Source organism: Euleptes europaea, chromosome 7 (genome assembly GCF_029931775.1).
Source record: "Euleptes europaea isolate rEulEur1 chromosome 7, rEulEur1.hap1, whole genome shotgun sequence".
In the NCBI taxonomy this organism is placed as follows: Eukaryota; Metazoa; Chordata; class Lepidosauria; order Squamata; family Sphaerodactylidae; genus Euleptes; species Euleptes europaea.
The window spans coordinates 20,674,087-20,689,760 of record NC_079318.1 but is presented as its reverse complement, the minus strand read 5'-3'; the positions used below and the strand labels follow the sequence as shown (position 1 = coordinate 20,689,760).

The 15,674-nt window shown below is 40.8% G+C and overlaps 1 protein-coding gene across 1 annotated transcript in view; it reads right to left on the bottom strand.

Moving 5' to 3' along the window:
• Positions 1–2,559: 2,559 nt before the first annotated feature.
• CEP43 (centrosomal protein 43) overlaps positions 2,560–15,674 on the bottom strand; it is a 32,285-nt gene continuing 19,170 nt past the window's right edge. The window contains exons 8-13 of the mRNA XM_056852554.1: positions 9,266–9,480; positions 8,099–8,208; positions 7,198–7,260; positions 6,754–6,787; positions 5,026–5,119; positions 2,560–3,469 (exon numbers count right to left, since the gene is read on the bottom strand). Coding sequence (XP_056708532.1) covers positions 3,395–3,469; positions 5,026–5,119; positions 6,754–6,787; positions 7,198–7,260; positions 8,099–8,208; positions 9,266–9,480 — 591 coding nt within the window. The 3' untranslated portion in view covers positions 2,560–3,394. The remainder of the gene's footprint in view (positions 3,470–5,025; positions 5,120–6,753; positions 6,788–7,197; positions 7,261–8,098; positions 8,209–9,265; positions 9,481–15,674) is intronic.

Sequence of the window (15,674 nt, the reverse complement as noted above, 5' to 3'; positions counted from 1 at the left end):
AGCCCCTCCTCCCCTCACACCATGGCCCCAATCTCAATTGGGCCCCTGTGGCACTTCAGAAACTCACAACTTGTGTTATTCTGCAAGTCTCTGTGGCAATCTTGTGTTACATAGAACATGTTGCTCAGGCTGCACTCACAGCAGCCCTCTTCCCAAGTTACACTAATGTACATACATCCTGTTCGTAGGAAAGGGCCAATGCTCATTCATGTTACAGTTCTTCTAGAGATGTGCATTTGGATACGCCGAACCGAAAAAGACACCATTTGACTGGAGCCAGGAAAAGCCAGATCTGAAAAACCTGAAAGTTGAAACCTATGGGGAATATTTGCAAGACTCAGGGTGGTGGTTATTGTTTAAGGTAGAGGCACCAAATTTGCAGCATAGCTGCTGGTGAGTCTCCTTAGAAGAACCCCCAAGTTTGGTAAAGATTGGGTCAAGTGGACCAATTTTATTGGCCCCCAAATTGAAGAAAAAAAGGGTCCCGATCTTTACCAAACTTGGGGGTTCTTCTAAGTAGAGTCTCCAGCAACTATGCTGAAAATTTGGTGCCTCTACATTAAAAAATAGCCCACACACCCCCAGAGCCCCATGATTCCCATAGAATATAATGGAGCTTAAAAAAAAACCTGGGGGAAAAACATACTGGTACGGGGATTTGGCTTTTTTCAGAAATGCAAACATCTACTATACCCAAATCTGAAAAATACTGATTTTATTTTTTTTGTGCACACCCCTAGAGTGGCTTCTTTTATTGAGTCAATCCATCACAAGTTGGAGCTTCTTTTCCTGCTGCCTTCAACTTTTCCTAGCATTATTGTCTTTTCCAGTGACTCTTGCCTTCTCATAACATGACCAAAGTATGATAGCCTCAGTTTAGTCATTTTAGCTTCTGGGGCAGTTCAGGCTTTATTTGCTTTAGAATCCACTTCTTTGTCTTTCTGGTAGACCACAGTATCCGTAAAACTGTTCTCCAACACCACATTTCAAATGAATCAACTTTCTTCCTGTCAGCCTTCTCCCTTGTCCAACTTTCACACCCATATACAGTAATGGGGAATACCATGGGTTTGGTAACCATCAGTTATATATCTTTCCTTCCCTCCCCCTTTTTAAACAGGACCCTGTTAGGGTTCTTACCCCAAAATCTGCTTCAAAAGGCACTAAAATTTTGTTTTTGCCATTGATACTGATTTTAATGAGATATCTCTTCAAAACATGAGCAAAAAGACTTAACGAATGCCCCAGAATTATGGAATTCCCTTCCTCCCCTCTATCATTTGCCTTTCATGTGGCATCCCCTCACTGATCCTCGTTCCTGTGTATGTGTTTTAATTCTGTTTGTATAACCCTAAGCAGGGTAAAAATGCAGCACAGAAATGTTTTAAATAGAAATAAATGGCTTAACTTGTACACTTCTTCTTGGCACAGGATACTACAGGCTCTGTGGTCCAACAGGACATAATGGAGACATGTTTAAAAGCAAAATATTTCCCATTACATGGTTCATCATGTATATACTAAAGATACAATATTAATAAAATAAATCTTCCAATATTATTCAGTTCTATTAAAGAAAGTTATTTTCCTTTTGTTTAAAAAATAGTGGAGGTACACTATATACTGCTGATCTGGGTTACTTGTTCAGCACTGAGAAGCACCAGTCAGATGGTGTGGGGTATGTATAGATGCTAATCTCATTCAGTGGAAATGCATACTAAATAAAAGACACTGCTATTCCAAATGCTACTTAATAGAACAAAATAGATACCGTGCTTTAAGAGGTTTTTTGTTGTTGTTGTTGTTGTTGAGCGATTTTCTGCACTTCCTTTTCACTGCCTGGGTTGGAAAGGACTTCTTGGGATGGGGGAAGGAAGCACGAATAAGGTATCTTGGATCCAACCCCATATCTATAGCAAGACTACTTGTAAGAAAGAGCATTGTATCTAAATGCTTTAACACATTCCTAATAAACAAATCAATGATGTCAGGACAATGACATTTTTTTAAGGTAACTGTTACTCCAAGAAACAAATTGCTAAAACAGAAATTACCTTTTTTACTCCATGTATCCAAAATATTTAAAAGTACTTACAGAATTACATTAGAAATTCAAGTTTTTTTTTTTAAAAGGCCATAATTTAAATGTAGTTAGCACCTAAAATATTGCTAAAGGAACACTGACTTCTGCATTACTGACCTTATTTTCACTTAAAGCAAAAAAATCTTTGATTCCCCGTACACTTATAACAAAGTTCTACCACATTTGGGAAGGATTTGTGATGGAACATGCCACCCTGCCTTCTAATCATTTATTCACTATAATTCCTATGTAAGTCCTTTAAAATAAATGGAGATTTTGTATACAAATGCACAGACGACTGACATTTTTATATAGTGTCCTTAAGTGAACTGAGATATTTGGGTGGTAGGGAAGAGATTTAAATTGATGCAGGTACTATAATTCGTAATTTAAAGTAGTCCAAAAGCAGGCCAAAGATCCATGCTTAAACACACACACACACACGCATGCACACAAATAATTCAAGTGAATAACTCTTAGCCCAGAACGTTCCAAAACTTTAAGCAATGCTTCTGGAACAGTTTTATTCTGTATTAAGCCGTGTTTCAAAAAACCCCATGCTAATAACCATTTAGATATTTCATTAAATTAACAAACAGGCACCTAGCTTAGAGTGACAAATATTTAAATATATAAAAATAGGTTTAGAGTTAAGGCTCATATTCCAATTTGCAGAAGTACCTAGTGATCTTGATGCACAAAAGCTAAGCACCCAAGTTGCAACAAGGTGCTAGCTTACCAGAAACTATGGGTATTCACAGTTCAGACACCAAGATCTTCTAACATGCTTCAGGTTGGGCATCTGAACTAGTTAGTTTTGAAAATCTTGGCTGATATTCAGTGGCTGCTGCAATTATTTCAACAGCTATTACAGAAAATTATTATTGAAACTGACAATTATAATAAGGTCAACAAAAGAGCAAGTTGAATTTTCTTCATTTCTTCAGCCAAAAGCCAGATGTTTACTATACCAACATGCCAGAACTGCCATTGTTCTGCTTTGCAGATATTTTCCGTTATGAATTTGTGTAGAAGAAATCATCTTGGTATATCCGCTGCCTGCAACGGGAAATCCATCACCTTCCATGAAATGTTTAACAGAACTAGAGAGCAATCTTTGAAGCTACACTCCAAAACTAAATATTTGTTCACTTCTTGCAAGTTCAAAAGCTCGCCCCCCATCTCCAGCTTCGTTGTTTATTCCTTTGAAACACAAGGCACAATTTGGGAGGGGGATAATACAGCAGAGTGATTGTCTTATATAGTCTACAAAAATTCTCAATCCAACAGATTAAGATCTCTGTCCTCTAATCATGCAACGTCTTCCAGATAATCCGCATCACCACTTAACTGAGAAATGGTAAAGTCTTGTGTGAGGTCTTCAAGCTAGGAGACAAAAAAAATGAGATGATCAATTATTTGATTTCAGAATCTTTTACAGCTAAATTGTTCTTTATATTCCCACCACCTTTTAAAAAGCCTTATTAAGAAGATTTTTGTTGTTTTTGAATATCATAACCCTAAATTTCCATCAAAATAAGAAAAGAGAACAGAGTAAAAAGTATCCTACCACAACCCAGAGGTCTTTCCTCCAGCCTAATCAGCCTTCCTTCAACTTAAGCAGCATTTCCATTGGAAGACCAACTGTGTAAATTGAAGGAAGGCTCCAAAGTTTGCTTAGTGGAGTGGAAGGATACAGGCCACTACACTAACTGCCTATCTCTGACCTTTCAGTGGCCAGGGACGGCATGGCCAAGGCACTGTGGCGGCTTCTCCAAAGCCGTTTCCTGGTCACAGAAAGACTTTAAAAAGTCTTTTGGCGGCTTTTTATTTTTTAAATGGGGCATTTTGACCCATTGAGAACAGCAAGGCTGCGCCTGCAAAAAAGCAGCTGCAGCAACGCCGTTCTCCTTGCCAGCGAGTCGGCCTGAAAGGGGGCAGGAAGCTGCCTACTGGCAGCTCCGCCCCCGGCATGCCCTGGGAACATGCCCTGGGATGCTGGTGCAGGGCTTTGCACCAATGGGATGCTGGCGGAAGGCCCAGCCAGCATCCCTGGGCAGTGCTGCTGTGGCAGCCCCAGAAGACCATTGTCCGGGCCTCCCCGCCGGCATTGGGTGTAAGTGGCATGGGTACCAGCGCAGGGGGCTGCAACACTGGCGCAGCCTCTTTTTGGCCTGCAAAGGACTTTTGTCCTTGGAGGGCAGAACTGGGCTGTAAAACATTATTTAAACCATCATCTTAGAGTCAGATTACTTAACAGATAAATAGTTGGGGACATCTATTAAGAATCCTATGCAATCAAGCATGTCATGCCAGAAGAGTCTCTGGTACATGTATTCTGCACATGCACACCTCTTTACCACATGGGAAAAGCACGGAGTGTGCTTAGTCACGTAAAGGATTTCCCCAAACCCATGAACTCCATATACAACCTTTAAATTAGTGGATGTATTGCGAAGCCAGGGAGCTCACTTCACATTTTACTTTCTCTGCCCAGTTGGGCTCTTATGGGTTGGTATTTCCCCCAGAAAGAAACAAGCAAACTGAAACAGAGATAATATATCCATAAAGAAAACTACATGCCTATTTGCAACATGGGAGTTGCTGTTTTAGCAAATTTGTTACTATTCAAGTTTAAGAAATTATGAAACAGGTTTAATCACTTTTGCTTCTTCTAAGATTTGATTTTTATTGATAGGCTTATTTATTGATATATTTACAAGGCTTACAATATTTAGCCAAAAATCAATTTTTATAAAGAATTACAGACAAATGGAATAATAATTAGAATTGTTTGGATCAATATAGTTTCTTACAATAATTGTATGCTTGCAAGATGTATATAAGAGAATCAAACCAAACAAAACTGTATAACCAAATGGATATATTATTCTGTATATGGATACAATGGAAAGTCTACCCCTGCATAAGTAAATTCATACTTTATCACTAATATTGAACTCTTCTAACTCCACAGAAATATCTTCTATTTCTTCACCAATACTGGCTTCGCTTTTCTCTGACCGTTGGCTGGCACTAAGGGGGCAAGTTAAAATAATGGAAACAATTAACAGTTAATATGCTACAATATTCAAATTACTTCTTGACTGAACCAATTTAATAGGTCCACATAAAACAAAGTTTGTGAAATGGCATCCCAAATTCTAGGCATCTTTATTGGAAGCACCACTGGTGAATCAGAATCAGACTTTATTTGTAGTCACAGACCATCAAATATCCCCACAAAATTGTAATTAAATATATACATAAATAGTTATGAACTGGTAATACAAAAGATCAAGATGAAGTGGAGATTAAAAAACTGAAATAAAGGGATAAAATTCTTCAAAGTATACATAAAATAGTAGAGATTCTGAAGCACCACTGATTACACAGTATATTTCCATAGTAAATTTACTGAGAACAATTAAGCAACAGTAATCAATGATTTTAAAGTAGGCCAGGTAAATAAAAAAACTGTATCAAACTGCAGCCTAGAACTGCAATAGTAAATTTTACATTGACAAGTGTTACTAAGTTGTGTATATAACGACTATCTGAAGCACAGACTGTCAAGAAATTCATAAAAGAACAAGTAAATCTTTCAAGAGTTCCTTCACTTCAGACATAGAAGTTATTCTACCCATAATGTACCGTATATACTCGCGTATAAGCCGAGTTTTTCAGCCCAAAAAAAGGGCTGAAAAAAGCCAACTCGGCTTATACGCGGGTCAATACGGTAGGCGAGGGGAGGGGGGAGGAGGGGGGAGGGATAGAGGGAGGGGGAACTTACCACCGCTGCCGCCGCCATCCCGCAAGCCTTCTCTGCGGCCTGGGAGAAGCCTGCAGGGCCTGCCTGAGTGCAGGCAGGCCCCGCCGCCCCCCCGCGCCTTCTCTGCGGCCTGGGAGAGGCCTGCAGGGCCTGCCTGAGTGCAGGCAGGCCCCGCCCCCCCCCCGCCGCCCCCCCGCGCCTTCTCTGCGGCCTGGGAGAGGCCTGCAGGGCCTGCCTGAGTGCAGGCAGGCCTGAGTGCAGGCAGGCCCCGCCGCCCCCCCCCCCCCCCCGCGCCTTCTCTGCGGCCTGGGAGAGGCCTGCAGGGCCTGCCTGAGTGCAGGCAGGCCCCGCTGCCCCCCCCCCCCCCGCGCCTTCTCTGCGGCCTGGGAGAGGCCTGCAGGGCCTGCCTGAGTGCAGGCAGGCCCCGCCGCCCCCCCGCGCCTTCTCTGCGGCCTGGGAGAGGCCTGCAGGGCCTGCCTGCGCTCAGGCAGGGCCCCGCTGCCGCCTCCAGCCTGCGTGCCTTCCCTGCCGCCACCTCCAGCTGATCAGCGGGCCTCGTCCTCCCGGTGAGTAAGGGGTTCAGGGGCTCTTCTCCCTCCCCCCTAGGGTGGCGCTGGGGTCAGGGTGGGTGTGGAGGGCCCGGGAGGGGGTGGCACTGGGGTCGGGGTGGGTCTGGAGGGCCCGGGAGGCCAGGCAGGAGGGCGACCTGGGGCAGGGGCATTGTGTAAGCCGACCCTCGGCTTATACACGGGTGCCTAATTTTTCCACATTTTTGGGGTAAAATTAGGCACCTCGGCTTATACGCGGGTCGGCTTATACATGAGTATATACGATAAAGCTGATGAATTGCTTGTCTGGAAATACAACATCCCATGAACTCAACATTCTTCTCTCTTACCTGTTGAAGTCATCAGCGTATTCATCTTCATCCCCTGTTAGTAAATAGAGGATCATTTTATTAAAATACAAATATATACATAGATCGGATACAGAGTATGTAATGATTAATATCTGCTAAATAAAATAGATAGTTGGGCTGTTTTCTAAAGAAAAACAGCAAATTCAAGCATAAGGCTAGGGGTTAAACCAACCTGAGCTCACCTGTTTTTGTGATGAAAGATGATGCAGACGTATTTAATACAAGTTAAGTAACAGAGAAACTTGCAGCGTGGTACAAACGGTTGCATTAAAATGTTGAGGTACCTTATAGCACTTGAGGGCCATGTTTCAATTTTGCAAGTAATTAAAATCTTTTACCCACATAATTACAGAACACTTGGGAATCATATGTCAATCCACAATGGAAAAGATCAGCATGCTGTCCTTCTGAAGAGCTACTTGCCTAGTTCAAGTGATCCAAGTTTAGAATTCACCATCTTTACATCTTTCAAAACTGAGTTTGCATCTGTAAATCAGAAATTAAGATAAAAAGTTTGCTTCTTGCACAGCCCTCTGAACATTTAACTAGATGAGAGAATGAACGTTATGCATCCTAAATTATAGCATTAGGCTCTCTAGTTAATATTCTATTTTGAGCAGTTATGCTAATTTACTTTGTATAGTATTGGAGTACATACAGTTACTTTACTGAACAAAATTAACAGTCATAATTGAAAAGTGGCATTTAAAAATATGTAAATAGAAAGACAGGCTTCTATTTTACTATAACAGACAGACTTTTTAAAATTCAATTCATAATCCATTTTGAATCCATTATATGGGGAAAGGCAGGACAGACATTAAATAAAATTAGTCTTCACGAAAGTTTCTGAAAGTAATGCAAATTATATTTATTTCTATCCAACTTTGTTGACCAGTCAGGACCTTAAAGTAGATAAGGTGAATTCCATAAAGTACACTATTAAATGCACAAGTACAAACAATAAAAACCAAACCAGTTACTGCAAGCTCCAAAATCCTTAAAATTTATCAGAGTCCATTTGACACACTACCCCAAGTAGCCATCCCCACTGTCAACCACAAGCCTTGCACTGAGAGCCTGACATCAGCCATAATCACAAGACTCCCTATCCCTTTTACTCTTCACAGGTATCTCACATTTCTTCCAAAACAGGAACTTAAAGTCTACTACGCCTACTGCACAGTTAACATGCTGGACTCCAGATCATGAACATAAAGTATAGTATTCTAACGCAAGGCTTATAATATTTAATTAATGACAGCACAATTTCTTATTCCTGGGTTCCTCTCCAAATTCAAATGGATGTAAACATTATACTTACTGTCAGGCTCCTTTAACGGAGATGCTCTAATCAAGGAATTAAGACCACTGTTTATGGGTGGTGCGTCAGAAAGAGATGCAATATTTCCTTCTTTGCTAGAGTCATTTTTCCTTTAGTTAAAACAAAAAAGCAGTGAGGCAATAATGTTCTAACCATTTATTTTTCACTAATAAGAGCATCTCACAAAACAGCAAGCAGCCTACACGGTCTCCACACCAAGTCAACAAAAGGGGTGCTAGCAACATCCAGCGAATAATAAATGATGGCTCCTACTTCCAGCTATGTTGGTTGAAGCTCTGCACAGGATTCTTACCTCCCCCATGATTTCTGCCTGCCTTCAGTTACAGACAGATGCTTGGCATCTTCCATAGCATCACTATTCATGTCAGAGGGTTTTTATAAATCCAGTAAGTGAGAGAAGCAGCCAAGAGAAAGAGATTCAGATGCAAATATGAAACTGTATTAACCAATGTATAATTTTGAATTCACTTTTTCCCCCCTCAGCTGAACAAGCAAATCTAAGGGAGGACAAGGTCTAGGAAATATATCACTTGAAACTGTAGAAAATGCTCTCCTGCAACAACCATGTGGGTTGTTTTCAGTCTTTCCATTTCCTAAAGTTGAATATTGGGTATGCATGCACACACAGAGTACCCTCTTGGGTCCCTGGGAATAAGAGCTTGCACATGTGCACTGGAGCTTCTCACTCCCCACAGAAGTTTCTCACTTTGAGCTGGAAACAGTTTATGAAGCACACAAGACTATGTTTAGAAAAAGAGGGCATATGAACTGCTGTTTGCATAGAGTTTACTAGCTAGGGCAATGGTATCTGATGCTGGCAGCCTGTAATTTGAAGCCATTAAGACTTTGCTATGATCAAATTATTTGATCATGTATATTTAAATGCAGAGTATATATTTCTGAATCATAGCATTTCTTCTATGTAGAAAACTGTCAATTTTAGTTTTCAGTGGCCTATGCAAGTGAAGGAACACATTAATGGATAATTGCTGGATTACGAATGAATTCCTGCAATGTATTCCTCTATCCTTTCTATGCAATATAGGCAACTCCTAGACCTATACCAATCTTTTATTCTAAGCTATGAAATAACAGCATACTTCAGCTTAAAATTCCTGACAAATCCATTACGTACATTTAACTTACCAGCCATATGTTTGCTCTGGTTTTGGTATGGGATCATCAAAGAAAGGGTCTTCTTCTGCATCATCTTCCTCTTCTGCTAGGCTATTCTTTTCTTTGGTATCCAGGTCTCTGGTTGGTTGAGTAACTAATTTTGCTTCATTAGGTAGGAAATGAATGATGCCTTCACTCTGTGTTTCTCCAGATGAGGAACTTTGACTTTGACTGTTTTCAGTAACCTTAAAGAAAACACACATTCCCTTAAGCAAGTCATAGAGTGTTTCTCTTAAGCAGGTCCCTTGAACTGTAATCCATTTTAAAGTATGGAACCAGAATGAACAATCACAATGCACTTCCAAACAGTTTGTGAAAATTCCAGAATCTTGTGAAGAAAGCAACTTAAGTATTTTTTAAAGCTTCCCATTTATATTTCTCAACTCAAGTTTATATTATTCACACTTGCCCCAAAATCAATTTTACATTTCAAACATGAATACTTGGCAGACTCTATCTATGAATCATCCTTCCACTATGTGAGTATCTGAGTCGATGTACAAATGTTATTTTAAAGTCCCACTATTAAATAGAAGATTACTGTTAATTCAATAGTTTTAATAAAACCTAACAGAATACAACGATCAGTAAAATGCAGAGTATAAATGATGGGTAGAACTATTATTAGTTCTTCTCCTGTTTCATGTAGACAAGGGGATCTTCCTTAGTATCCATTGTTCTACTTCGTACATGTAAAAGAATCTCATTAGAGACAGGAAATAAGTCTTTAAAAGCAGATTTATTTAAACCATTAACATGGGAAGCAATATACTGTTCAATTGCAACATTTTAAAGATGAAAACAACTGTAATGTTCAAAATTGATCTGCTGTTCTTGCAGTTCTTTGTTTCTTCTAATAAAATTGTTTTGTTGTGATTTTCTTCCCCACAGCCCACCTCAATAAAACAACACGCAGAAAAGGATGAATGTTTCTAAACTGAAGCACAGTACACCTTCTCCTTCTAGTACTACAGAATAAACTTACCTGATACAGCACAACCCCCACCCCCCAGCCACTAAAAAGCTGGGCCCAATTAGACATGACAGCAGCAGATCCATGTATCCAAATTGTTGTAGTCACATAGTAAGCTGTTTACTTCCCTGCAACCCCTCTCTAAACAGCTTTTCTTCAAAACAGGCTCAGTTCAACACCAGAGCCCAGATGAAGGAAAGCAGGCAAGGGTGGAAGGAGACTATGAGGAAATAAACTGTATGCAGAGGAGAGGGTTCTGTACTCTTTACTGGCATGTTTCTTTTGCTCTGGAAATGGGACTCTATTATTCCACCCCACTTCCCATGCACTTGTGGCATTAATGGGTTAAACATCCTGATCGGTGGCTCTTATGACTAGTCTGGTCCTAAGATATCTTATACAGAATATAATTCACAGTGGGTAGCCGTGTTAGTCTGTCTGCAGTAGTAGAAAAGGGCAAGAGTCCAGTAGCACCTTAAAGACTAACAAAAATATTTTTTGTAGGATATGAGCTTTCGTGAGCCACAGCTCACTTCAGATACAGCTAGAATGTGAATCCATCTGTCTTTAAGTAGAGGAGAGTGAATTCAGACAAGCATTAGTATGTAAATGTTAACAGTATGTAAATGTGAATAGCAGGCGTGATGGGATTAGGTGTGGTATGCAGAAGAGTCTGTGATGTCCAGGGGAGAGATGGGTGTGGAAAAATCAGCATTGGTAATGAGCCATGAATGCAAGGTCTTTATTCAGCCCAGGTAAATGCATTGATTTTAGTTTGAATATCAACTGTAATTCAGCAGTTTCTCTTTCCAATCTCCCTTTGAAATTCCTTTGTAAGAGAACTGCTACTCTTAAATCTGCAACAGAATGTCCTGGAAGGTTGAAATGTTCTCTTATAAAGCAGTTCTCTTACAAAGGAATTTCGAAGGGAGATTGGAAAGAGAAACTGCTGAATTACAGTCGATATTCAAACTAAAGTCAATGCATTTACCTGGGCTGAATAAAGACCTTGCATTCATGGCTCATTACCAATGCTGATTTCTCCACACCCATCTCTCCCCTGGACATCACAGACTCTTCTGCATACCACACCTAATCCCATCATGCCTGCTATTCACATTTACATACTAATGCTTGTCTGAATTCACTCTCCTCTACTTAAAGACAGATGGATTCACATTCTAGCTGTATCTGAAGAAGTGAGCTGTGGCTCACGAAAGCTCATACCCTACCAGAAAATATTTTTGTTAGTCTCTAAGGTACTACTGGACTCTTGCCCTTTTCTACTTATACAGAATATACAGGCTTAAATTATAGAAAATATCCCAGTGAAAAGAATTCCATATTGTATGTGCTAGCCACACAAATAGTGCAGTCAAAATAACAACCAGGCAAGCTCTGGGTCAGATAAGAGCCTTGGGGTTACACTGACCCCAACGTTACTGCTGGAGAAGCAAGTTAATGCAAATGCAAAAAAAGGCTTTCTCCCAACTCAGCCTAGCCTGTTAAGAGGGCACCTTATCGAGGTACGGCTGAACTGGCAATGACTAGACTAGCATAGTACACTGTACATTGGTCTTCCCTCAAAATCAGTCCAGAAACTCCAGATGGTACAACCACAGCTCAGCTATTATCAGGAGTTAGACGGAATATGCACATTACTCCCATTCTACAGTCATAACCACCAGCTGCCTATCAGTTACCAGGCTTAAAGTATTGGCTATTATATACAGTGTCCTTCATGGCCTTGGACCCATACATTTGCGAGACCACCTCTCCCCTTATGCAGCTCTGCTCACTTGAGCAAGGTCCTCAGCAGGTGTCAATGTGCAAATGGGCAAGATACATAGATAATCTTTATTACGGTCAATGACCAGCACAAGTAACAAATGGGCAAGAACAACTGCCCGTACATGTACCTTCTCCGTTGTGACCTCACCTTATGGAATGTCCCACCTGAGGAGGTCAGGAAGGCTCCCACTCTCCTAGCTTTCCGCAAACTATCCAAATCTGAATTAATCAAGAGGGCTTTTCTATGCAGGTAATAGAGCAGCACTGTACTAAATGATTCACAAAGTTACTTAGATAAGTTATTAGGGCCTATGCTACTGTGTTTATCTTACTGAAACTAGGATCTTACTATGTAATATTTTGTATCATTTAATGTGTCATGCTAAGACTTATGTTTTCTGATTGGCTTTATAACCCTAATCTTATTGTATTGTTTACTGAATACCCCATCCTACTGATTGTACTGACTCACTCTGTGTAATCTGCCTTGGATCCAAGTGAGAAAGGCAGACTATAAATGACGTAGATAAAAGCTTAACAGGGTAACAGCAGTGTACTGGATGTTGGCCATTTCTGAAGCAGATGGGCTTTATAGGTCAAAAACATCACATTGAATTGTGTTCAGCAGACTACACAGAACCTCTATAAATTCTTTCCAGTCACAACGCACTGTGTTCCAAACAATTTTCTTCCAACAAGAAGTCCACCATAGTTTACTCCAGTGCTTCAATGCAGCTATCAAGAACAACCCCATAACAATTTTATACTAATAGTCTCAACGCCTGGATACAAAGACAAATGACGGCTACTAGGTTAGAATTCAAAATAATTAATCTTCGCTTTCTCACCAGAGAGATGAAAAATGTTCTTGACCTATGTTTCACAATCTGAAATAAAAGATGGGGCCCTCAAGTTAGGAGTGCCTGAAGCCCATGCCCTGATTCAACTGGGATGATGCAGAAACATCATAGTAGTGGTGTGGCACAAGCCCTTTTCTCTATCACACAGCCCAATCGTGCAGGGGCTAACTTTGCATAATTTCTTCTCTTATGTAAAGGGTTCACACAAATGCTTACTAAATGGCAGAAACGGGGAGCTTGCTCCATTCCTTCACCTTGCTATTTCAGTAATATCCCAACTGTATTGCGAACTGGGCTGTCATTCTTCATGTTACCTTCCTAATAAGATAACTCAATTATCCACATGTAAGCCCTACTCTGCTTATTTGGGAAATCTGTGCAGGCTCCTTTCCAACAGCACAGAGTATGAAAAGAAACGGCAGCACTTGCCAGAATGGGGTGGTGGTAAAAACCCAAGTGTACAGCCAAATATGTACTGCAAACAAAATCCAAATGCAGGCATAGTTCAAGTTTGCAATCTCTTCAGGATCACAATCACTCCTTACTATCAGTTGTAATTATTCCTCACTGGTGTACTAGGCCTCTCACCCAGTTAAAGAAATCTTACAAAGCAATCCTAAGAGGGGGGCAGAGCCACATAGGAGGTGGTGTGACACCGGCGTTTATGCCATTTGCACCATGCAAAGTGGCATGGATGCTGCAGAGCAGGCCTCGGGCGCCAGTGCTGCCACTTTCCCAGAAGTGACGGCCAGTGCTGGGGTCGGTCCCGGGGTGGACCTGACATTAGTAAGCTCCCAAACCCCTTTGGGCCCAGGAACGCCCCTTCATGCTGCAATGGAGCTATGCCAGCCCTGTGAAACTCTACGGAGGAGTTTCATGGGTATTGTATTTTCAGGTGATTTATTTCTGATTTTACCAGCTGGGAAGCCTCTCAGGAGGCAGTGAGGCTGTGCTGTTCCCGGCACCAAACTCCCCCCTCCACCGCACTGTTATTCATGCCAAGAAGCAAAGAGTAGGCGTTCTCACAATGGAGGAAAGTAAGCACAGGGGTCCCACAAGGATCAGTATTGGGGCTGGTACTATTTAATTTGTTCATAAATGATCTGGAACTAGGGATGAGTAGTGTAGTGGCCAAGTTTGCAGATGACATAAAATTATTCGGGATGGTGAAAACCAAAGATGACTATGAAGAGCTCCAGGAAGATCTCTACAAATTGGGTGAGTGGGTAACAATGTGGCAAATGAAGTTCATTGTCGGTAAGTATAAGGTGATGCACATCTGAATGAAAAATCCCAACTTCAAGTACAAGCTAATGGGGTCTGAACTTGCTGAGATGGGAAAAGATCTTGGGGTCACAGTAAATAGCTCAATGGAAGTCTCAACGGACAATAATATAATGCCTCTGTAGGTCCATTAGCCTCTTAAATATTATAAGTTATACTCTAGGCATTTATTAGATAAATTTGTAATCTGGCTTGAACAAGAAAATCAAATTGCACTAGAGCAAGCAGGTTTTAGAGAGGGAAGATCTACAACAGAGCACTGTCTGACATTACAGATTATGACTGAAAAGTATGCGGCAAAGGGCCCAACTTCTTTATATGCTGCCTCTATTGATTTAAAGGCAGCTTTTAACTCTATCTCAAGGCCTACCCTTTGGCAGAAAATGGAAGCTTCTAATATAGACAGACGACTTTTCTTTTTAATCCAAGCAGTACATGAACAATCATCACTTAGAGATGTAGTCCAAAAGGCCATTTTTCTAAGCCAATAAAAACTTCTAGGGGTGTTAGGCAAGGGTGTCTTCTAGCACCCCTGTTATTCAATTATTACATCAATGACATAATAAAGATTATGAGAGGGGCTAACTTACAGCCACCTAAATTGGCTGACCGACATTTACCAATCCTGTTGTATGCAGATGATGCTGTACTGTTATCTAGAACACCAGTTGGGTTGAGAAGAGCGATGGATAGGTTTGTAACTTTTTGCGAAAATGAACATCTCGTAATTAACTCTGATAAACCCAAAGTAATGATGTTTGGCTCGGACCCAAAAATTAGGAAGTGGGTTATGAAGGGGAGTAGGATAGAGCAAGTTAATAGATATAAATATCTAGGCGTAGTTATCCAGGACACAGGATCAATGTCAGCACATTGCAACTTTTTATCTGAACGTGCCGAAAGGTCAGTACACTCCATTCTAGTTTTTCCATTCTACTGGAGGTTTTTATGTGCCAGCGGCCATGAAGCTGTATCAAATTAAAATCTTGACCCAGTTGCTATATGGTGTCTATCTAAGTTTCTCTATATCTTGTTTAGACTCTCTAGAAAAGATACAGTCTAAATTCCTTTGTGCTATTTTGCAGGTTCTTCCCTGTGTATCTAACACCTTAAGTCGATCGGAAACTGGGGTAATGCAGATTGATGCAAGAGTTCTTCTTCAATCAGCTTATCAGTGGCTTAAGATAAATAAAAATGGAAGAGGACTACTTCAGCTGTTAAGCCAAAAATCTTTTCAGCCTAAATACAGGCAGTTAGAAACCACGTAGGGAGAGTGGCACTTTCTTCAAGTGAGCTTCTGAAGTTAGATTATGAACAAGCAAAAAGCTTAAACAAAGGATTGAGGATGTAGAGCAACAACACGATCTTAACAAGACACCAGGTTTCAGGGCCCCTATGAAATATAAACATATTATGGCCCCAGCCCCTTATCTCTCACAACTTGAAGCCCACAGAATTAGGATAGCCTTTA